Below are 24,944 nucleotides of genomic sequence, written 5' to 3'. Positions count from 1 at the left end.
CTTAGCAGGCATTCTGTCCCTTTCTAATTTATAGCTTCTGATTTACTCTTGAAAATCAGATGAACAAACTTGTTAAAACTGTGTGCAAAGTAAGAATCAGTAGTCTTCAGTGAGACCTAAGTGTCTGCTAATATACAATATACTCAAATCTGTGATGTTGGTTGGATGCTGAGAGGTGTTTTCTATTACTAATCTGGTTGTAGTGAAACTAGGAGAGGCCCCCAGGGTTGAGTTCTAGGTTTGCAAGGTATTGCTGTAATACACAAGCAAAGTATAAAAACAACCTCACAAATTACACCAGAAGGAACTTTTTTTTTTTTTCTTTGGGATGGAGTCTCTCTCTCGCCCAGGCTGGAGTGCAGTGGCACGATCTTGGCTCACTGCAATCTCCACTTCCCGGGTTCAAGCGATTCATTCTCCTGCCTCAGCCTCCTGAGTAGCTGGGTTTACAGGCATGTGCCACCACACCAGGCTAATTTTTGTATTTTTAGTAGAGATGGGGTTTTACCATGTTGGTCGGGCTGGTCTCGAACTCCTGACCTCATGATCTGCCCACCTCGGCCTCCCAAAGTGCTGGAATTATAGGTGTGAGCCACCGCGTGCCTGGCCGAAACTTTCTAATTTTTACAGTTTCACAATATAAAGGAGAAAGTTGATGCTCAGAGAAGCAAAATGGCCTGCCTAGAAGCTCTCAATCTGTGGCCACGCCCACACTGGAACTGGATTTCCCGACTATAGTTCCAGTACTCTCTACACTTGCCTTGCACCTCTAAGGGGAAGATAAGGGTCTTGTGAAGGGCAGAGTGAGATGAGTCCCAAGGCACTAGCCAACCTATTCTCCCCAGAGTATTTGTGCTCTGCTCATGTTCCACAGTGGAATCTACCTAGAGATGGGCAGGTGTACACACGCATGCTTATCAGCACCTTCCTAGCCCTGAAGGCCAGAGGGGAATTGTCCTCGGAATTTGGGGTCTGGAGAGTTTGCTGGTCCTGGGAAGGCTCAACAATTCCCAACGCTATCCTTCACAGAACTTTAGGGGACTCTAGCTCCCCCTGCCCCACCCTAAAGACTGGGGACTTTCTAGAAAGAGATCATCCAACACCACCTTCGCCCTCCTGACAGAGATTCTGATAGGCTCAGACCTCCAGTGCTGCAGCAGTACTAATTCCTAAGATCCTGACTTGAAATCGCAGACCTGGCACCTCTAAGACTCCTGAAGTCCTGGGGATCTAAGTGCAGGCTGAGGGGAAAACCCAAAAGTGAGGCTCTGCCAAAGCACACAGAGCCCCTCACTCAGCAGAAACACTTCCTGTCACTACACTTGCCTCCCAAGGGCTGTTCTTGCTTATGAGCAACTGGATAAAGACTTGAACAAATTTTATAAAGCAAATTTCTATTCAAAAGAAGGACCCACTCTGGTCAGAAAACCATCAGTGCTAGCTGAGCATATTTCCTGTGTGGGACTAGGGATACGTCCTGAAAACCAGGCATGGTAGATGCCGTTGGAGAGGATGCCCTGTCCGATTTCTTTACCAGCAGGCACACCTATCCCCAGCATATATTTGGTGCAGCAGCTAAAGGCTTACAGCTGATACATTCCTGGAGCATTGTCCTTGGCCACAGGGAGCCACCTTGGAGGTTATACCACCATATACCACCACCCAGCTCCAGCGGAGGCAGTGACTTACTGGCACCCGGGTCAGCAGTTGGTCCTGGTGCTTCAAGTCACGGCAAATCTATGGTGTGGTTTCTGTTCCAGGATCCCCGAGGATCACATGAAGGTTAGGCTTGACCTCAGTCACAGCTTGCTCTAGTCTTGCCCCTTACCTATCCTGCTTCCCTCACTCCTTCATAGGTTTTTCCTGAAGAACACTCGCTAGCTAATTTTGTGCCCCTAAGGCACTATGTTCACCTAACATCCAGATGTTTTTTTTTTTTGAGATAGAGTCTCGTTCTGTTGCCCAGGCTGCAGTGCAGTGGTGTGATCTCAGCTCACTGCAACCTCTGCCTCCCAGTTCAAGTGATTCTCCTGCTTCAGCCACCCGAGTAGCTGGGACTACATGTGCACGCCACCATGTCTGGCTAATTTTTGTATTTTTTAGCAAAGATGGGGTTTCACCATGTTGGCCAGGCTGGGTTCGAACTCCTGACTTCAAATGATCTGCCCGCCTCAGCCTCCCAAAGTGTTGGGATTACAGACATGAGCCACTGCACCTGGCCCCAGATGTGTTATCTCTTAGTGGCCTTGGCTGAGAGTGTATCTTTGGTGTCTGCTGCAGTCAATGGTACCTTCTATTCGAGTACTTGCCTCCAAGTACTCTTTTTCTCCAAGCCTCCAACACAGCCTTCTTGAGTGTGCTTCCCAAGCCCACTTCACAACTCTGTAACCAGAAAGAGCATTTCTGTTTCAAGAACAAATTAAGGCTGATGCCTGAATTGATATTCCTTGTCTCTAAGGGCAAAACCTAAACACACCCCAACACCACCATCATCAGTAGTTCTTTTCCTGGTCTTCAATGTGTATCTCTCACGTGAATGTTGTACTGTGTGCTTGTTGGGTCGAGGTCAACAGGCAAAGCTGGGAGCAGGCAAAGCTGGGAGCGCGGGCAGGAATCTCTGAAATTCATCTAGGAAGAAGCAGGTCCTGAGACAGGTAGTGAAAGCCAGGAAGCCAAGAAGTTGGATCTTAGGGAGGAAATGGAACTCAGTTTCCTCGACCCTTCAGAGTCTAAATGCATTGCCATTGTCCCCAGGTGGTGGGTGTTCTCACAGGGAGGAAGTCCAGGAAGTAGGCAGGGAGGGGCCTGAACCTCCCCAGATAGTGATTCGGTAGGTGGCTACACTCAACAGCCAAATCAGCCAGATTAGCTGCTTTGGGGTTTATTCATTCCTGTTCTTCCCAATTCCTGATCTCCCACCACACCATGCCTTTGGCAATGTCTTATTTAAACATTTGGGCCAAGCCTCAGGTGAGGAAGTAAGGATGGGAGGGAAGTGTGGGTGAGTGACTGAGGGAAGGGGTGAGGGAAGAGGTGACTGAGGGGTGGTGAGGCCATGATTCTGTGCATAACATCTGTGAAGTCCAGCCAGCACCCCCAGTGGAGGCTGTCCTCTGCAGCTCTTTGTTGTCCTAACTTACAGTACCTTGGCCACTCACACAGGTTTGCTTGACCTGCTAGGGTTAACTGGAAGGCAAAAGTTCTATAAAGGTATTGGTGATGTTTTCTCTACTATTTTTCGCTACTGGAACACCTGCTCTTTGAGGGGGCTGGCCTCCTGCTAGATGGAACCTGTGGGAGAGAAAGGCTCAGTCCTGGTCTTAGTACTTGGTGTGGGGCACTCCTTGGAGGCTGGCTCAGGAGTCAGATTGCCCAAGGGAGATGAGACAGGAAGTCCTGCTGAGCCATTAATACCTTAAAGCAGAGCAGTGCATCTCAAATGTTCCCAGCAAAGTCCCCCAACTCCAGAGGCATTCTCAGTGCCTTCTTGAGTTGCAGACACTGGGAGCTCTGCTTAATGCAGCCGCCACTGCACAAGCATAATATTTCTTTGAATTCTCCATTTCATCTTGCATATTCATGTGACTTTTTTGCATTTGACTCCATGATATGGTGGGGCTAGTTTTAGAATATGAACGATGAGGAGTGGTATCGTCTAGTTGCTAAGAACATGAGGTATTTAAACCTTTCCACTTCAGTTTCCTCATTTGCAAAATGGGAATAAAAATAATATCTACCCCATAGGCTGTTGTGATGATGGGATGACTCAGTATAAGCAAAGTATCTGGAACAGTGCCTGCCACATCCTAAGTGTTTTGAAATGTTAATGTGGCTATTCCTTTACTGATACTCTGATATGAGAAGCACGAAAAATCAATTCTCATTATTTGCAGATTCCTTATTGTGAATTCAGCTACTGGGTAAAATTTATTTGTCACCTCCGTTAAATTAAGTTTAGCCTAAAGTTGCCTTCTTACATATTTTAAGTTCGGCCTAAAGGTCTCTCTGTACATAGTGAACTGTAACCTAATGATGTGTAAACAGACTGTAACCTACTCTTGAAGCAGTCACAGAGTTTTGGCCAATCACAGGCGGTCAACTGTTTAAACCATGTTTAAATAAGGCAAATGCTGAGCTGTAACCAATCCAGCTGTTTCTGTACCTCATTTCCGTTTTCTGTTCATCATATTCCGTTTTCTGTCCATAAATATTATCTGACCATGTGGAAGCCCCAGAGTTGCTCTGAATCTATTTTGTTTTGGGGCTGAGGGGGGCTGCCCTATTTTCAAATTGTTCTTTGCTCAATTAACCTCTGTTAAATTTGTCTAAAGTTTTTATTTTAACACCTCATAATCAATAGCTGCAGCACTTTCAAAGTCATTGAACCAGTGCTGAACGTTTTGAGTCTCTTGAGACACATGTTGGAAGCTAAGGTCCAACCAGTCAACCCTCTGTCTTCCTGTTTCAGCTTTCACACTGTAAATGAGTGGCCCAAAAGTTCTCTTCATTGCCATGTTTTCACATTTTTTTTTGTCTTTTTTTTTGATGATTTTGCTGCTTAAAGCACCCCCCAGGCACAGTGCTGAAGTGAAGTCTAGCGTTCCTAAGTGGAAGAGGGCTGGGATGTGCGTTGCAGAGAAAATACGTAAGTTAGATAAGCTTCATTCAGGCGTGAGTTACAGCACTGTAGGCTGTGAGCTCAGTGTTCAGGAATCAATAATAGATGTTAAGTAAGGAGTCTTTAAACAGAAACATGCATAAAATAAGGCAATGTGTTGATTGATTGACAAAAATATTGTGAGCTTGCAGGAACCCAACTCTATATTTCCCCTAGGAACAATGGCTCCATATTCACAAATTCGTTGTTCTGTGACTTTATAGACCACAACTACAGTAAATAAAAAGGATCGATTGTCCATAGATGAGTTAGCTCTAGTTTAGCCCAGCCCTCCCTACCCTTCACTGGCTACTCTTACCTCTCCTGTCTCCACACTGACCTGTCCTCTGCTCACTTGCCACAAGTCCAATCATTTTACATAGAGTGGAGAGACAGCCTTGAAGATCCTCTTCTTGGCCAGAGGAAGTCACCAGAGTAAGTAAGGGAAGAATGAGTGAGGAAAGCAGCCAGGGCCAACTGCTCTTGGCAAAGCTCTAGCAGTAACTGGAACGCAGCAACCACAGAGAAGGCAGGAGAACAACTTTAGGGGTGAACAGTCCAAGCTCTAGAGAGAGGCAGATAGGGGTTCCAGTCCTGGCTTCTCCACTCATGGTAGGCAAGTTATCCTCCCAGCCTCAGATTTATCCTAGGTGAAATGGGATAATGCTTGAACTACTGCCGCTGTGAAGATCAGATAGACACAAAGAGCTGGGTACTCGACAGACACCCAAGGAAATGGCGACTGTGGTAGGACTTAGGTGGGGGCATAATGCAGCCTTTAAGATCAATCTCCTGGCCCTTGGCTTATCCTGCTGGGACTAGGACAAGGACAGGGACAAACATTTCCTTTTACTTCTCTTCACCTCCAGAAGTACACAGGCAACTCACCCCAGTCTCTTGTCCGCGACACTCTTCCCCCCAACCCCAAATCCCAGGCCTGGACACGGCATGATTCTGGCACCTGTGGAGCTCTCAGTTCCCCAAGCCCGGCTCAGACAAGGGGGCGCCAGGTACCCAGTTAAGAGGAGCTCCTGCAAGATCCTCGTGGTCCCTGGCTGCCAAAGGACCCAGGCCTCTGGGCAGTGAGCGCTCCACAGTCCCCTGTGTGGCCTCTATGCTGCGCGGAGGAGGCGCAGGCCAGGAGAGGGCCACTGGTCTCCACTATGGTCCTGCCTGGCCAGGAGTGCCTATGGCTCTTAGGCACGAGCCAGCGGTTCCGGGCAAACCTCTGTGTGGCTGCTGGGCCTGACTTTGCAGAGCTGGCGCCCGGGTCTGGGCGGGGTGGGTGGAGGCTATGGGAGGTGGGGCCGGGGGTGGGCTTCGGGGGAGCGACGGCATCCCTGCTCCGGCTCCGGCTGAGGCGGGGCGGCCAGGCTGGCTTGCGGCGCAGCGGCCGCCTTTCCCCAGCGCGCCTGCCGGCGGCGGCGGTGGCGGCGTCGGCAATCCCGGCTCTTGGCACAACGCCTGGCGGCCGGCCCAGGGCGAGGAGTGGCTTCCAGGAAGCGGGCGGAGGAGCGTTCCAGCCGAGTCTCGCCGTCGCCGCGGCCCCGCGCGCTCCGAGCGGCCCGAGCCCGGCCCCAGCCCGGCCCCACACGGGGTCTCTTCGCGCCCCCGGCGCCTCCAGCTCAAGCCGAGGGCGCGGTGCCGGCGCGCAGGCTGACGGGCGCCTGGGCGCGCCGTGCACTTGCCGGGCGGTGCAGGTGGCGGCGCGCGCCCTCCGCCTCTGGGCCGGGGCCAGCGCAGCGCTCTGCGCGCCCGGAGGGGGCGGGAGAGGCGGGGCAGCCCCCGTCCCAGCCCCATTTAACTTCGCGGCGGCGGCGGCGACTGCGGCGCCGCGGGCTGGAGGCCGGCGTCGGGGAAGGTCCTGGTGCCGGATTCCGCACGAGGTGTTGACGGGCGGCTTCTGCCAACTTCTCCCCAGCGCGCGCCGAGCCCGCGCGGCCCCGGGGCTGCACGTCCCAGATACTTCTGCGGCGCAAGGTGGGTGCACCGAGCTCGGCGCAGGGCGGCCCCTCAGGGGTCGGGGGAAGGCGCTCCCCAGGGGGAGTAAGACTTGGAGCAGTGGCCTCTCTAAGCAAGTTGGGGGTCTCCAAGCAGAGTCGGGGCGTGCCACGCGGGCCCCAGGGGGCCTCAGGACTGGGGTGCTCCTCACTGCTGGGCACCTCGGGTCGGGCGCGCTCCGTGCCGTCCCGGAAGGTTCAGGGAGTCTTTCGGGGGCAGTTCGCGGGCTGAGGGGCGTTCTTGATTATGGGGGAACTCCACAGGGTTGGAGTTTTTCAGGGTTGGGAGTTACTAAGCAGAAACCTCGCGGGTCCGAAGGTCCGGCCGGTTGACCACTGGGTAGCGAGCGCCCAGAACGCCGGGGGTTGAGGCGACGCGCGATCGTGGAAAGTGGGCGTGGGAGTGACCGGGACGCGGCGGAGGCACTGGAGGAGCGACTTCGAGGCAGCGGGTAGTCGGAGGAGTGTGCACTCGGAAGGCTGGTGCGAGCAGGCGAGGGTGGCGCAGAGTCCCAGGGCCCCGCACTGGCCGCCTCCCTTCAGCCAGGAGTCGCCGCCTCAGGTCGGAAACAGCAGCACATTTGCGGATCACATTAGACCAGGCCCTTAATGCCTTCTCCAGATGGAGAGAAGCCACCGACACGCCCCCGGACACCAGCTCCGCCAAGGCGCCCGCGAGGCGAAGCGGGAGTCGAGTGTGACCTCGGCTTTTCCAGTCTGGACTCATACTGATTTCCCTGTAAATTGACAGGAAAAGTAAGGGGAAAAGTCCCCGCTTCCCTCCTGGTTTCAGCTGACCTCTGCTGGCTGGCCCTCACCTACTTTTAGGAGATTGTGTTAGGCTGGCTCAGGGGCTGTGTCCTCCAAACCTCCCTGAACTTAGCTCTCAGGCGTCTCTCTGGGTGTGGGTCCCGGACCTCGAGGGCGCACGGTGTCATCTAGCGAGGAAAGCCTTGAACTATCAGAAGATCTGCGTTTCAGCCCTAAAATGTGACTATCTTGCTGTGTGACCTTAGGCAGGTCCTTTCCCTCTCTGGGTGGCTTTGTTGTCTTAGACTCATTTTTGCCGCGAGCAGCAGAAGCTGGCCTAAACCTTGGCTCTGTGCTGGCTTCCTGAGTCAAATGCCAATAGCGACACCCTGCTGCTGACAGATAGGCTTGGGCAGGGATATCTCAGCTTCTGAAGAGCTGGAGGTATGAGTTGCCCACTGGAGACAGGCCAGCCCTCGCCTGACTTTGATGTGGACCTTCTAAAGGGAGCCCAGTTAGCCCGCACCCTGCAGTAGGCAGCTGCAACCTGGGCCAACACAAACCTTTCCAAAATAGTATCTGGGATTCAGGGTCCCTCCATCTAATGGGTCTCTTAAGTCATGGTTTACTGCCATGGGGGCCAGAGCTGGTTGGTAATGAACTCTTTCCTCGTTTGTAGGCTACAACTGAGACCCGGAGGAGACCAGACCCCATGGCTTCCTGGACGAGCCCCTGGTGGGTGCTGATAGGGATGGTCTTCATGCACTCTACCCTCCTGCAGGTAAGGTCATAGGGAGGGGAAGGGAAATGGTGGACATCCCTCTGTTTACTCAGAGGCATTATTGTAGACCACCTAAGATGTGGCATGATTAGTGTTAATCCTACACCAGAGAACCAAACTTTCTTTCCTATCTCCAGCCAATGGTATTTCTGGTTGGCTTAGCTGTAAGGATTATCCAGATCCCTTGGGTCCTCTCTGAATCCTGAGTAGGGCTTTAAGAGCACTGTGGATACCATACACCGGTGATGACCTGGGGCTGTGATGGACCTTGTCATTTCAGACTAGAATGGCTGTTTGCATGTGCCCAGTAGAGGCTGGGTTGCTGGAGACCAGGAAACAATTAATGGGCAGAGCCAGGTTCTGGCCCTAGCTAAGCTGCTAAATAAATATTCTGAGTTTACATCTGTCATCACGTATCCCACTGTTTTATCCCACAGTCCTCTCTTTAGACTTCTGCTGTCTTTTCCAACCAACTTGAGAGGACCCGGCTCATGAATTGCATCTTTATTTGCCTATAGGACAGACTCAAACAAAGGAATGAGGCTAGCATTGCCTAAGAGACAGTAGTGAGTAATGGAGACAGTGGCAAAGTGCAGAACGCATGCTCCATCTATTAAGAGCAGCCTCTACTCAATTCCATCTGATCGTTGCTAAGTGGAGACATAAGCCCAGGATTGCCAGATCTTATTTTTCAAGATAGCTGGATCATCTAGATTTCTTACAAAATTTCCCAGTTTTTAAAGTATTGAAAGGCAGATAAATGTGTTTGCAGCCCCAGATCTAAAGGCAGGGCACATCTTAGTATTGTGTCCCAAGGGCTGCTGCTAGCTCCATACAGTGTCTTATGAATTAGAACAAGGCAATCCCTCCCTGCAGACATAGCTTCTCAAATACATGGCTTGGTGGCCTGTGTACCCTCAGGGTCTAGGAAGGGACTTGTCACTTAAGGGCTTAAATGTCTGTTAAATAAACATGCATCCATGAATGAAGATATATACCCTGGGATAAATTAATCAGACTCCTCTGCCTCTTGTTTCACTTTCTTGGACTTAGTGCCTCTAAAGCCTCTTTTGGCTCCAATGCCCTGTGAATTCTGTGATGCACAAAGAAGTGGTCAGCAAGGTACATCTTCTCCCCATTATCCCATTTTATCGATGCTATCCCGTAATCATATTAATAGAGCTCTTTTGTTAGAACAAAAGTTAAGTCTTTTCAGGATGATGTTAGAGTTCTCTGGCCAGCGAGATGACTGTTGAGGTAAAAGGGTGGAGACTTACGTTTCTGTCTCATCAGCGGATCTGAAACAGGCTTTGAGAGCTTCAGAGATTTGTTCCTGGTCAAATGGGGCTGAGGCTTCAAGGCACAGTGTTTCATTTTGCCTTCTTTCACCTTATAAAATTTAAATATGCTTTGAGGCAGTCTGTTGACCTTTGGCCAAGGGCAGTGTTTGCCCAGCTTGAATCACTCACTGACCTCTTTTGGATTTTTCCATATCTGTGTGCCTGTGGCAGTGCTGTTTCCATGTATCCAGGCAGTGTGCATAGAAGGTCATAAAAGGAGATTTCAGACCAGCAGTCTTCATCATTCACGCCACTCACTGTTCGGATCCCAGCTCTACCACTTCATTACTGTGTCACGCAAACGTCTCTGCATCGCATCTGTTTTCACATCTATACAGAGGAGATAATATTAGTATAGACCTCAGAATTGTTTGGAAGAGTTAATCCATTGTGAAGTGGAAAAAAGTGAAAAACCAAACCAAACAGTGTCTGGCACGTAGTAAGTGTACAATAAATGTCAGCATTCTGCTGTTGCTGCTGCTTGTCAGCATTAGAAGCTTGAAGCAAGCGCAGTGCCTGTATTTTCTGGTGTAGAGCCTGTAGGGGGCACTCAAGAGGTATCAGCTGTGGAGGGCCTGATCGTCAGGGAGTGTGGGTGGGCGTGGCTAGGTCTGTCTCACCAGAGGCCCTGAGAAAAGGTTCTAATGAAGGGTGGTAGGTCAGCCCTGTGTCCCTGTCCGTGGGTTGGATGCTCTGTTTTTTTCGTAGGGTCAGCCTGGGTTTGACTCAAAGCCGCCCTTTCTGAAGTATCTTGTGATTTTGGTGTTTGGGTGGGGCTTAAGGTGTTCCCTGGCGTCTACCCGTGCTTCGTATGTGCTGCCACCAGGTGGTTGTTAGAAAACTACTAGATGCGTGAGGCTGAGCTGTGAGGAGCAAGGGATGTGCCAACTAATTAATAACAAATAGAGTTTCCTTTCTTTTCTTTTCTTTTGAGACATGGTTTCACACTGTTGCTCAGGCTAGAATGCAGTGGCATGATCTCAGCTCACTGCAACCTCTGCTTCCTGGGTTCAAGCAATTCTTGTGTCTCAGCCTCTGAGTAGCTGGGACTACAGGCGCACACTACCACATCCAGCTAATTTTTGTATTATCAGTAGAGATGAGGTTTTGCCATGTTGGCCAGGCTGGTCTCGAACTCCTGACCTCAAGTGATCCGCCCACCTCGGCCTCCTAAAGTGCTGGGATTACAGATGTGAGCCACTGCGCCCGTCCACAAATATATTTTCTTTATTGAATCAGCTAAAATGTAAACTCTTATATTCACTGCCCACAAATAATTGTGATAGATTGTAGAACAAGGTATGAGGCTGGCAGTTCCTTGTTTTTGTAACTCGTTCTTGACCATTCCTCGAGGAGCTCACTGTTCCCCTCATCCAGGCAGCTGGAGCGGCCTCCCCTCTTCCTGTCTCACAGGCCCTGGAAGCTTCCTGTTGCTCCAGGCTTCTCCTTAGGGATCTGATTTTCCCAGAGAAGACAGCAGCTGCTGTTCCTACTCTCTCTTCCAGCCTGGAGTATTTGAAAGCTTTTCCAACTTTATCCAGCCTGGAGTATTTGAGAGCTTTCCAAACTTTATCTAGCCTGGAGTATTTGAGAGCTTTCCAAACTTTATCCTGAACACCTTGAAGATGAGTCCTGTGTTGACTGTGCCCTGAATTACAACTTGCCCCCCCTTTTTTTTCTCTTGCCCATGAGAAGAATAAACAGCTTTATCTGTTCACTAATTTAATTGTCATAGGATGGCTTCCTAGCTCTCTGGCCAAGTGCCTTTAGAAACTGTTTTAACATTGGTCATGTGGCTTGCGATTATCTCTTTAAACAACCATGTCAAGATGGCTTCGTGTATATCTGAATGGCCCTCCACCGTGTTTGCCCCTCGGGAGGTGCTGTACTGTTTAGATTCTCTGGCAAATTCTGTCCTCTCCCATTTCCTGTGACTCTGGATGGAATAGCCTTTTCAGAAGAATGACTTGATCTTTGACCGTCTCCACTGCCAAGTTCATAGATATCTACTGGAACAGATCCCTCGAGGCCACAGTTTTGAAAGGCAGGAGACATTTGGATGAAGAAGTCCTGGGAGGTCTTATAAGTCTGTGGTGACCTCCTCTGCAGGGAAGATTTTGAAAATTTCAAAACACAGCTTGTAAAATAAGCAATATCTGGGTTGGCTCCGATCCTGTCCCCTGGGTCTTGTTGGTGCATAAGTATAGGACAGAATTATTTAACTTTTTTTTTTCTGATCCTGAGGCTGGAGGCTAGTGTAGAAGGCTGATCTTACAGAGGGCTTTGAGGTAGGGTGGGAATGGAAGGCCAGGTGGCCTTGGGTAGATGCCCTTTGAGCTCCTGTTGCCTTCATCATAATATTTGGTGGAGCTCCCAGGCTGACAGTGTGGATGTCCTTGGGATATGTGTTAGGTTGCCTAATGACCCCCAGATATGTCCATGTCCTAATCCCTGGAACTCATAAATATTCCCTTATATGGCAAAAAGGACTTGGCAGATGTGATTAAGAATATTGAATTGGGTAGACTATCCTGGATTATGCAATCACAACAGTCCTTATAAGAGAGCCACAGGAGAGTCAGAGGCAGAGGAAGTAGAAGATGCTACCATGGAAGCCAGAGACTGGGAGAATGTAGCCAGGAGCTAACGCATGCCAGCAACCTCTAGAAGTTGGAAGAGATAAGAAATGGATTTTCTGCTCAAGTCTTCAGATGTAACTGGCTGTAGTGACACCTTGATTTTAGTCCTGTAAAAACGCATTTCAGATTTCTGACCTTTAGAACTGTAAAAGAATAAACTTGTGTTGTTTTAAGACCTAAATTTGTGGTAATTTGTTACAGCACCAAGAGGAAACTAATACAGGATGTCAAGGGTGGGCTTTGAATCTTGACCTCTTTGCTGCCACCAACACAGGCATCCTTTCTCCACCTCCGGTAACCCAGGTGCAATCATAGGGGCTGAGAGAGGCTGGCAAAGTCACATAATTGACATGAGGACAAAAGAAGTGCCATTTGAGTATTGGTGGCTTAGTCCAGGCCTCTTATTCACCTTCTACAGCAATCTCACACTCCATAGCAATTTCACCATCCAAGTTCCCCCAATTACCCCTGCTATTGCTATCACCCTTGATCATGTCAATCATGGGCAGTGAGGATGGGATCCTAAGGAAGGTAGTCCTGGGTCAGGGTTCAGGGAACTTTCTCTGTGGGTAAATCAGCTCAAAGTAGCCCTGACTCTGACATGGCACATAATTCCTTTTAGGTCAGCCTAGATTTGGTTGGGTTTGGCCCGTCGACAAGTCATAACCTTGTGTCTGAGTGTTGCCCCATGCTGGGTGATCTGGGAGAGTTGGGGCCTCTGAAAGACACAGATTTATTGAGAAGTCTCATTTCAGTAAGGTATAAATATGGAGCCAATCACTGGTCCAGCCATGCCTTGTGAAATCGCCTTTTCCCATCCTCTAATGGAATCTCAGGAAGATCCAATTTTGGTTATTAAAAGTTCAGTTCATTTAAAGTTTTGATTCTCAACTTGATTTAAATCTCATCTCCCTTTCCTCTAGTCTGGGCTTGCCACATGGCTTCAGGTACCTGAAGTTGCACAGGGCTCTTTTCCCTCTACCATGGAATGGTAAGGGTGTGGTGGGCACTGGTTCTGAGATACTTCTTCCTTTTATTTCTTCTGGATCTAGCTTTCCAAGGGTAGGAAACAAGGAAAGGGGAAGGGGATAAGGGCTATCAGCTCTTTACTCAACTGGATACCTCTCTCTGGTAGTTGTCACTGCCGCTCCAGCTCTCCCTCAACCCTCTGCCCTCTGGGTAGCAGATGTGAGTTCTTTGGAGGGCTCCATAGGACACTTCCTGCAGCAGGTAGTCCAGCTTCAGCTTGCCACTTGCTGCCGGGGTCTTCTCACCTAGCAGGCAGCCTTATTGGATGGAGTGTTGGCTGGAGAGCTCAAACCCAGCTCCCTTTGGTGTAGTCTACCTGACCCATAGGAAATGCATGCTTCTTACTGTGCCAGACAGTGAGAAGACGGAATGCTTCAATGCTGCCTCCTCTCTCTGTCCTGCCAACTCCCTTCAGTTCTCCTTTCCTTGTTCTGATAGACCCAGGGAGAGATCAGCAGACCCACGGTCTAAGCAGATGTTCATCTGTAGAGTGGACGGACATTCTCTCCTTGCAGCCGCCCCCAATCTCTATGAGTATTTCTCGTTTTCTTCATTTTCATTTCTAATGGCTGTGTTCCATTGTACTTATGGTTATACCATAATGGCATAAGTGGCATTATGTGTTATTTAAACCCATTATTTCTTTATTGAATATTTGGGTTGCTTCCTGGATGGTTTGTTCACTCGTGTTTACCATCAGACACCTGAAATGAACATCTCATGCTCACATCTTTGCTTACTTGAGTATTTCCTTAGAATAATCCTTTCTTAGTGTACTGTGCTTTGCTACACACTTGATACACATTGTGGCCTTCCTCCTTTCACCCTGTTTCAGTTCTGTGTAGAGCTTTTCCAGCACTCTGGGTTTTATGTCATAAATGTACTTCCCATGACCTTGTCCCCCAAGTGATTTTGGATCAATATTCCAGTCTGTGTTGACACTGGTGATGGAGTCTGAGCAGGAAGATCTTGGGTCGTCTTGGATGCAGACACCACTTTATTGCCAAGTTGCCCTGAAAATCTGCAATACAGAGTTATTGGCTAGATCCAGTGAGAATCTGGTGGGAGAATGAATGGGAGCTCTCTCCTTGTGTGTTGCCTGTGATCCCGGCACTTCTTTTTCTCTTTCTACCTCTCTGACCTTTCCATCTCACTCTCCTTCTTTGGCTCCTCTCTGGCTTTTAAAAAATGCTCCTCAATTCCAGAGCTCTGCCTTTGCCCTCCCGTCTGTCCCTCCACATGCTCTCCCAGGCAGCCTCCATCTCTCCAGAGGCTCCTGCCTGGGGGTTATCAGGTGGAGACCCAGGTCTCATGACGATGTCGTCTCTCAAATGTAAACTTTTGAGGTTTTCTTCAAATAGCATTATATATACCGAAAAGATAAAAAGTTGTCCATTATTTTACATTAACTGTTAAATGTAAACATTAAAAGTAAACACAATCTTCATAACTCTGTTTTGGCTTTTCTTGTTTCTTTCTTTTTCTTTTCTTTTTTTTTTTTTTTTAACTCAAGGTTCCCTCCAAAGTGGAAGAGGCTCAGCACCTCAGAGGGGCTTCTGTTTGCCTCTTCAATGAGCTGCAGACCAATATATCCATGAGCTACCATGCACCAGAATGTTCCTTGGTGGTGTCAAGCACAAATGCTTCTCAAACCAAAGTCCTTACCTCTCACCGCGCTCTCTCGCTGTGCCTAGATTCTCCATCACCCAGCCATTTGAGCCAGATCCTGGCATCACTGTAGATGCCTTCTTTATTCCTGTACCTGCCCTGTACCCATTCAGCCACTAACTCCCATTTTTCCCATCTCAGAAATGTCTTTTAAATGTTTCCTCCTCTCAGTTTCCATTGATGCTGTGTTTGAAGAGTAGGGACATGGCAGCGTGGAGTATGAGATAATGATGAACAAAGATAGTCTTTGTTTGGGCACAGCGGCTCATGCCTGTGATCCGAGCACCTTGGGAGACCAAGGCAGGAGGATTAGTTGAGGCCAGAAGCTTGAGATCAGGTTGGAAAACATAGCAAGACCTCATCCCTACCAAAAATGTAAAAAATTAGGTGGTTATGATAGCTGTGCTTGTAGTCCCAGCTACTTGGGAGGCTGAGGTGGGAGGGTCGCTTAAGCCCAGGCAGTTTGTGGCTACCCTGGGGACGACCTTGAAGAGCATGTAAAGGAGTTTACTCAGTTAGTAACATGGAGTTCTGTGGTTGCTGATCAGGAGGTGGTGGAGGCACCGTTGCGACACCATTGGACCACTGGGGACACACTTCAGCAAAACATAATTGGGAGACCTCTTCTAGGCGGGCAATGATGAGACCTTAAACTCAGTTTTCAAGAGCAAACTGGGTGGAGAGTTAGCTGTGGACAAGAGGATATGAACGTGGGGATGAACCTGAAGGAGTGGAACTTGGTAAGTGATTACATGGGCTTGAGAGAGAGAGGGAGGAATCAAAATTCCTTCAGGTTCCGAACAAGTGTTAGGGACACGTGAGGGTGGAAATTCACCCTGATCTTGGGAAATAGTTGGTTACATTTGAAGGAGTAGTTTGGGGGACTGCATGGAGTCTCACCTTCGGGGGAAGGTGAGGCACTGAATAAAGGAAGGATATACTACTCTTTGAGAGAGAAACAGGATCATTAGAGAGGTTTTCCTTAGCAGAGTGTATTCAGTATATTCATACTCTAAAAGGAAAGCAGCCAGGAGAAAGGGAGAGATTGAAGATAGAAGAGGAAAAAACCAATTACATGTAATTGTTTCATAACAGAAAAAACTTAGGCAGTGTTCCTCCATTGCATTACTAATGTATCTTAAAGCACCAAAGCTAACATCTTATGGAAACCACATTTCAAGGTTTATGATTGTGATTGCTTTCAGTTTATTTTTACAAAGATGCTAATTTCCATAAATAGCATGGAAGCATAAAGCAGTTTCCTCTCCAAGTATTTCATGGAATTACTTTCTGGAATTTGTCAGCACTCAACAGCTCCGGCCAACGTATGCTATAAATTATTGTGGTCAAATACTCAGAAATGCTTTTATTGTCCAAGCCTTCATTTACAAATAAACGGTATTTTATTTTGAAAGTAATTTAAAAACAAAGAAGAGTAACTATTTTACTAATAAAAGAATATTTAAAGTATTAAAGGACTCTAAATTCTCTTTACTCTCTTTTGAAATTGCCTTTTTTTAAAATTTAAAAACAGCACATATTCATTATAAAAATGTAGAAAACACAGGAAGGGACAATGATGAAAATAAGCATCACCTTTAATTATACTAATTGTTAGGATTTTGTTGTATAGATTTCTGATATTCTTCTTAGAATATTAACAAATATGTATCTTTTAAACAGTGACTATACTCCATTTTGATAACTATTTAAAAAATTTAATATTATGAGGAATATTTTCTACATGTCATTAAATATTTTCCTATAATGATATTAAATGTATTCCTGCTGTTACATCATTTGGATGTGTCATGCTTTATTAACCAATTCTTCACTACTGAGTGTTGAAATGTATTCAAAGAAATGTTTGTTAAGACATATAATTTTTGGGTCAAGAAGTTTGTGAAATTTTAAGACCTTTAATATATACTACAGATTGTCTTTTAGAAAATTCCATTGATGTCTATGCTTACCTTGCAATAGTTGGCACTATAAGATTAAGGAAATTTTATTAGTAAGAGGTTATTAAAAATACTTTGGGCCATTTGTATTACTTCTTTTTTGTGTATTGTCTCCTTAAGGCATTAGAAATGGAATAACAGGACTGGGCACAATGGCCACACCTGTACTCCCAGCACTTTAGGAGGCTGAGGTGGAAGGGTTGCTTGACTCCAGGAGTTCAAGACCAGTCTGCACAATATAGGGAGACCCCCATCCCTACGACAGATAAAGATAAATTATCTGGGCGTGGTGGTGTGTGTGCCTGTGGTGCCAGCCACTTGAAAGGCTGAAGCAAGAGGATCACTTGAATTTGGGAGGTTGAGGCTGCAGTGAGCTCTGATTGTGCCACTGCACTCCAGCCTGGGTGACAGAGCAAGACCCTGTCTCAAGAAAAAAAAAAAAAAAAGAAAAGAAATAGAAAAATAAATTTTCATCTTCATATGTATGCCCATTTTTCTATGAGAATCTTATTAATTTGTAAGTACTCCTCATATACAAAGAGTATTAAATTTTTGTCTTATGTTGCAAATAATTTTCCCATTTTGTCATTTACATTTTATTTTTGTTTATGTTTTGGATATACTGCCATTAAAAAATTTTAAGTAGTCTACTCTAGGAGTCTCTTAATTTTTTAACTCTCTACTTTTGTCATGCTTAGAAGTAACTTCATGTTGGGAGAAAATATATGGATATCTATATTATCACCTAGTCTTATATTTCTTTTTAAATATTTAAATCTTTATTTTAGAATATATGTAGTCAGTTAATCTTTCAGTCTTTTCTTGTGCTGATGCATACTTTTAAAGTTATTGTACCTTTGTAATGTGTTGGTATCCACTCAGGCAAGACCTCCCTTCATTATTACAGTTTTGACTAGTCCAGGTCTTTAAATTTTTGGTCACATTCCAGGAACAGAAAGTTCTCTTGTCTTAAATGGCATATGGTATAATGGAGGAGTAACAAAAGTTCCTTCTCTCAAAACTTTGTAAAACAAACAACAACAAAAAGAACAGTTTATCTCTAATGAAGCAAGGAAATGGTGCCAGCTTCCAAACACAAATTATGAAGGCTTTTTTTTTTTTTTTTTTTTTTTTGAGTACTGTGAAGTTTGGATGTAGGGGAGGGAGGATCCTGAAGACTGACATGTGTTTCCTTGGATTCTGAGCAGGACAGAGATTTCTGTAAGGATGTCCTATGTAATAAACTTTTTTAAGAACAGTGAAATTGGTGGCCCTGAGTGGGACTTGGAAAAAGCAGGTATTGTCCCCAAAAAGGCCTAGTTTGACACCAAAAATGACATGGTACATAGAATTGAAAGGGAACCCTTACTGATCAAAAATTGGATTGTCCATGTGTACAAAACAGCCTCCTACAGAGGGAGATTGGTGCAGATGAAATGGGATGAAGGGGTGGGTGGGTGGAAGAGCAACCCTTTCCATAACAAAGAGACTGTAGGTTAGGGGCTCTCTTGAGATCCCTGATGACTTTTGAATGCTGAAAATGAAGAGAAGATAGGACTCCAGAGAAAAGAAAATAACATATTTAGTGATAGGATTAACCAAACACCAAAGCATAGTGGAAGTTAGGGACTACTCTATTCATTTTCTGTCTTGTACCCTATGTCCTCTTTATGCTGCTCTTCAGCTTGAAACAACAAAAATAAGTGCCATGGAATAAGCAATTGGGAACATGCTAGACAAAATATACACCCAACAAGATGAAATGTAAAAAACAAAAATATACAAATGGTGATAGAAAAATGATGACAAAGGAGGCCCAACATATGCATAGTTAATATTTTTGAAAAAGAGAACAGAAAATATTCAACAATATAATTAAGGAAAATTTTTCTCTTTTTCTTCAGGTCATTGTAAATATTGATTCTGTTTTTTTGGTATTGAGTATTACTGAAGAGAAATCTGTGGTCAATCTGATATTTTCTCTTTTTTTTTTCTCACTTTGACACTATACCTACATGATTTCTTCCTTATTCTGAAGTGTCATATCAGGACATGATATAAACAATTTTTATGTAAATTATTTTTTATTTCTGTGTGTGTGTGTGTTTGTGTTTCAGTAACTTTAAAAAATGGGGTCATCAAATATGTAATGTTTTCATTTTTATTTTTGCTATTCTTTTCCTAAGCTCACTTTTTCTGTTGTCTTGAAATGTTTCCTTTAAACTCATATTTCTACCTGAGCTTTTAAAAAGGGAGATCAAGTTGTCCATAATGTATTTTTGACTTTTTTTTTGAGTAATTTATTTAGTAATACATGTTCTTTGACTACATTTTGGTTCTGTTTCTTGCTATTTTTAAAAATTTGTGTGCATCAATCTTGTGAACATTCTGTTCTGATGGGTATTCTCTTCTTAATGGGGCTCTGCTCTGTGTGTCTCCCATCCTCCTTGGACCAAGAGACTAACCAGAACATATTTTTTTTCTTGGTAATGATAGAGATACAAAAAACCCAAATGCACATGAGTCTTTTAAGCTTCTGCTTATGTCATTTCTGCTAACATCCCACTGGCCAAAGCAGCTCACACAGCTGAAGCCAAAGTCAGGGAATAGGGAAACATCCTTACCTACTATGAGGCCAGAGGGCAGAGCAAATTATACAGCCTTGTCCGATGTTATTAGGGCAGGGGAGTGTGCTCCTCCCATGGAGATTTTCTGTATCTCTGTGTGTTGGAGGAGTGAGTATTTATTTATTTTTTTTAGACGGAGCCTCACTCGGCTGCCCAGCCTGGAGTGCAGTGGCGCAGTCTTGGCTCACTGCAACCTCCGCCTCCTGGGTTCAAGCGATTCTCCAGCCTTAGCCACCCCAGTAGCTGGGATTACAGTTGTGCACCACCACGCGCGGCTAATTTTTGTATTTTTAGTAGAGACGGGGTTTCACCATATTGGCCAGGCTGGTCTGGAACTCCTAACCTTGTGATCTGCCCGCATCGGCCTCCCAAAGTACTGAGATCACAGGCGTGAGCCACTGCACCTGGCCGGGAGTGAGGTTTGTTTTTTTTTTTGAGACAGAGTCTCGCTCTGTCTCCCAGGCTGGAGTGCTGTGGCGCAATCTCGGCTCACTGCAAGCTCTGCCTCCTGGGTTCACTGCATTCTCCTGCCTCAGCCTCCTGAGTAGCTGGGACTACAGGTGCCCACCACCACGCCCGGCTAATTTTTTTGTATTTTTAGTAGAGACGGGGTTTCACCCTGTTAGCCAGGATGGTCTCAATCTCCTGACCTCGTGATCTGCCCGCCTCGGCCTCCCAAAGTGCTGGGATTACAGGTGTGAGCCACCGCGCCCGGCCAGGAGTGAGTATTTTTGAAAAATAATCTACTCTACTGTTGTGGCAGGCTTTTCTTTAAGGCAGCCTAGTTCCAGAGAGCATGCTTTAATCACTATACTCTCACAACCCTCATAAATGAAATTATGACTTTGGGAGGAGTTGACACAAATCAGGTCTCCATGATCTGCCACTGCCTTACTTCATGAAATAGATGTTTATACAACATAGGGGCTGAGCATGGTGGCTCACGCTTGTAATCCCAGCACTTTGGGAGGCCAAGGCGGGCAGATCACCTGAGGTCGGGAGTTCGAGACCAGCCTGGCCAACATGGTGAAATCTCATCTCTACTAAAAATACAAAAATTAGCCAAGCTTGGTGGTGCACGCCTGTAGTCCCAGCTACTTGGGAGGCTGAGGCAGGAGAATTATTTGAACCTGGGAGGCAGAGGTTGCAGTGAGCTGAGATTGCGCCACTGCACTCCAGCCTGGGTGACAGTGGGAGACTCTGTCTCCAAAAAAAAAAAAAAAAAAAAAAGAAAAAAAGAAAGATGTTCATAAATTATAGGAAGAAGCTTTGATTCTTTATTTACTATCTCACTCATAATCCTAACTCTAACCCTAGACCAAAGTCTGTAGCAGTAGAAATCCAGAAAATAATTCCTCTTAATCCCCTAAGTCAGTGGTGTTATTTAAATTTTTTGACTGTGACTCACAGGAAGAAATGCATTTTATATTATGACCACACACACACACACACACACACACACACACACACACATGCACACGTATGTTTTTCATAATACTTAAACAAAAGTTTTGGGAAACAATACTTAATCCTATTTGTTTTTCTTTTCCATTCTATTTCATTTCATTCTATTCCAATTGATTCCATGAAAAAATGGCTAAGACCTAATCAATTCATTTTATAACCCACTAATGGAATGTATTCACAGTGTGAAAAAATACTGCTCTGGTTAATAGACCCCATTCTCTGTCTACCTGTGTGTATATTGAGGTTGGTATCTGGTAACTGAGACACTTAGCACAACTGCCTGATTCTGGTCAACTGATGTCTATTGTAACTCTGCTCTCCTGGGATGGTATCTCCTGGGCTAAACCAACTATTGCCAATGGTGTGCAGATAAAACTATAATTTCCAGCATGCTTAGTAATTAGCGTTCTTCAGAGCTATCTAGATGTTCATATTCTTTCACTCCTTTGACCTAGTAACATGAGGAATCATAGTAATAGGTTTCTGAATATTGAATCATCCTTGTGTTCCTGGCATTAACTGTACTTGGCCATGACATATTGTTTTTTTTTTAATATTCAGCTGGATTTGGTTTGCAAATATTTTATTGAAAATTACTACATCTGTATTCATAAGAGATGTTGGTTTGTACTATATTTTTCAGGTTTTTATATCAAGATTTTCAGTAACCTCATAAAATGCATTGGGTACTTTTCATAATTTTCCTTTCCTGGGTCTGTTTAAATTGCACAGAAATAACCTGTTTCTTGAAGGTTGGAAAGAACTTGCCAATAAAATAAAGAGGGCACAGAACTTTTTGGGGGCAGCCCTTCTTTGACGTCCTCTTTACTTTTTATGCAATTGTTGGTGTGTTCGGGATTTCTCCAGATTCTTTAATCCAATTTGATCAATATAAAATACAAAAAGATAATTTGTTTTTTCCTAGAAGCCTTCTGGACAGCAAAGGCAAATATTTTATACTATTTTAAAATATTTTCAAGTTATTTTGCAGTGATATTTTGATTTATTCTCTCTTCAGAGAATGTGGGTTTTATTTAGTCTCATTTTTTGAAATGTTGTAAGGTGCTCAATTTTATGTGTATCCCAAGGATATTTGATAGTTGGACATTTTGTAAATTTTCACAGCTATTTGACAATAAATTATATTCTCTGCATTAAAGAATATTGTTCTGCTGTCCCCGACTCTTCTTTACTAGTTCTCTCCCTCTACTTTTCCACTCCCCTACTAATTCCCCTTTAGCTCTAGTGGGGAGCAATCTAACTCTTTTGTTTCCTTGTCTCCTATTGATCTGTGTCCTCAGGAGCTCTGCCAACAAATGCTTGCCTAGCTGTTTTTGTAAGCAAAGATACTTCTCTCCTTAAGAGGAATAATGGGCCTAGCTGTTGGGTAAGATTAAATTCTGCTTTCCAATTTGCTGATTTTGCCTCTGGGTTGCTTTTTAGTTTTTACAATATTATCAATAAAGGATATTTAACGTCTTTGTGCAGCAAGCATTTCTCTTTATTACTAAGTTGTACCATTAGTAGCCTGGGAGAGTGTCTTGCGACCTATACTCACTCGCATTTGATGTCACTAATAAAATGCTAACTCCATAGAAGCCTGGGCATTTTAAACCCTGTCACCCTTAAATCCAAATAGAAGTGACCACCCTGGGAATCAGAGTAGAGAATTCTGAGGGTTGGTATAGCTCATTTAGGAGTACATTTTAAGCTATGTTATAAAATGGATACTCTGTGAGTCTATAGTTTGTGAAAAGAGTGACCCATATATGTTAGAATGCAAAAATAAGGTGTCAGCGAAGCAGGGGTGTAAATCATAAGCAAAGCTTGCTGGTGCTCCAGGGGGTCTGGAAGATAGGACTCAAAGTGTGTTTGGAAAGGAAAAGCACTATTGACATCTTTTGCTAAGGTGAAGGCAGGGCCTGTGAAGAGGCTCTTCCTGCCTGGATGGGTATTCTCCGTGAAGCTGAGGGATGACTGCCCATTTGCTGGGTGTGCAGATTGTAGATTGTAGTAGAAAGAAGCCAGCCTGAATGTGAGGGACATGCCTGCCCTTCTGGAGGAAAGTTGCCCATTTGTTGGCAGTCATTTGTAATCATTATTCCTCCAGTTGAGAGAGAAGAGAAAAGAGGTGTGGGATGGGCAGATGAAACAAGTCCAACACCCTTTACTGTTCAACCCAAATTCCTTTCAAAGCAAACACTTCACACTTAGAATGCAGAGCCTCCTTTCCAAAGAACAGGGATAGGTGAGACATTTGCAACGTTGCTTCCTTGTGCCATGACTCTCCAAGGGAAACAGACCTTCCCAGAGCCCAGTCAGGCCTTTGCTGGGGGCCTGACAGCGGCCTTACTTCTTAGGACAGGCTTTGTGGGTTTGCATCTTGGAGGTAGACCGGTGGCTTTGAGCTGACCTTGGAGCTCTCCTTCCCGTCCCTGGGAGGTCCAGCATGTGGCAGGCATCATTGTTCACAGCTCCAGAGGTGGAGCACTTATGCTGCACGCTCTGTAAACACTTTCTGGGATGCATTAGCAGCTTCCATTGTCAGAGCCAGGAAAGCATTTTGGTGCATGGAGCAAAGAAGGAATGCATGGAGTGGCAGCTGGCCATGATCTGGCGGGCTCTGTTCAGGCCATGTTTGTGAGAGGGCTGTTCACCTAGGTGGTGCCTTCTATGCACCTGGCTGATGACTGCTGATGTCTGGTGGGTCCTTAGCAGTGCGCTTAGCAACCAGTCACTTTAAAAGATAACAGAGCTTTTGGGGAGAGGGAGAGAAACCCAGCCTACACCATGGAATGAACTAGCCACTGTTTATTATAGTGTTAATTGATAAACGAATAGACAGGCACACATACATAATTGTACCACACAGAGCAACATAGATAATGTACTGATTGCTATCCTCAGTTTTTCCCCAGTAGAGCATTGGTGAGTCCCTAGAGTGTGACAGGCCAAGGTGGTGTCTCAGTCTGTTGACATCATTGCTGGGTTTTTTTTCTATGCTGTCTGCTGACCCTCTCTCATGCCCTTCCCAGGACACAGAGTGCATTGAGTAAGCCTTGGCTCCCAAGATGCTTCATTGGCCAGCCCTGGGGTAGTGTCCTAGATGTTAACAGTTTTTTTTCCACTCTAGGAATAACCAAGGGAAGTTTGTCCTTCAAAAGACACATGGCACGCAGGACATAGGCATCTTTTTTAAGCTGTCATGTGGAAGTACTCACTGACCTCAGAGCTCTGTTTTGTAACATAGGATTAGCACATAATTCTGAGGTGCAATTAATGAATCCATTGACTAACAATCCCTGATAAGGTCAAGAAAGAAAGCTATCTTAAGAGAAACTAATATGAGACTAGGGTTGGCAGCAGAAGTGCAAGTGGAGTCCTCATCTGTATTCAGCACTTAGAATTCATGGCTTCTTCTCTGCTTTCTGTTTGTAAGGTTGTTGTATACTGAGGACTTTTAGTTTCTTTAATATGAAATGTGTGGTTTGTAAATATTTTCTCCCAGTATGTAGCTTGATTCTTTTACCCTCTTATAGGTTTTTATTTTTTATTTTTATGTTTTTTTTTTTTGCAGAGGAAAAGTTATAAATTTTGGTGAAGTTCTGTTTATCAAATTTTTTCACTTATAGATCATGGTTTTTGGTGTCATGGCTAAGAATGCTTTGCCTACCCTAAGTCCTGAAGATTTTCTCCTATGTTTTCTTCTAAATATTTTATAGTTTTACATTTTATATTTAAGTTAATGATCCATTTTGAATTAATTTGTTCATACAGTGTGAGGTTAAGGTCACATCTTATGTTATATGGTGTGAGGTTAAGGTCAAGACTCACTTTTGCCTATGATGTCCAATTGCACCATCATCATTTCTTGAAAAGACATTCATCCTCCATTACATTACTTTTGCTCCTTTGTCAAAAATTAGTTGAGGGTATTTGTTTGGGTCTATTTTCAGATTCTTCATTTTGTTCCATTGATCTATGTATCTATTTGTCCTACAGTGTCACACTATCTTGATTACTGT

The 24,944-nt window shown here is 45.3% G+C and overlaps 1 protein-coding gene across 5 annotated transcripts in view; it reads left to right on the top strand.

Annotated features, from left to right (window-relative positions):
• Nucleotides 1-6,452: 6,452 nt before the first annotated feature.
• ADAMTSL3 (ADAMTS like 3) overlaps nucleotides 6,453-24,944 on the top strand; it is a 390,466-nt gene continuing 371,974 nt past the window's right edge. For 4 of the 5 annotated variants that reach the window (XM_024349336.3, XM_024349334.3, XM_024349335.3 and 1 more), the window contains exons 1-2: nucleotides 6,454-6,637; nucleotides 8,087-8,188. In XM_024349336.3, coding sequence (XP_024205104.2) covers nucleotides 8,120-8,188 — 69 coding nt within the window. In that variant the 5' untranslated portion in view covers nucleotides 6,454-6,637; nucleotides 8,087-8,119. Of the gene's footprint in view, nucleotides 6,638-8,086; nucleotides 8,189-24,944 lie in introns of all 5 variants that reach the window. The other variant, XM_024349337.3, reaches the window with a different exon arrangement.

This window comes from Pan troglodytes, chromosome 16 (assembly GCF_028858775.2).
Source record: "Pan troglodytes isolate AG18354 chromosome 16, NHGRI_mPanTro3-v2.0_pri, whole genome shotgun sequence".
NCBI lineage: Eukaryota > Metazoa > Chordata > Mammalia > Primates > Hominidae > Pan > Pan troglodytes.
Note: the sequence above shows the minus strand (reverse complement) of the source record. Positions and strands in the feature narration are given on the sequence as shown.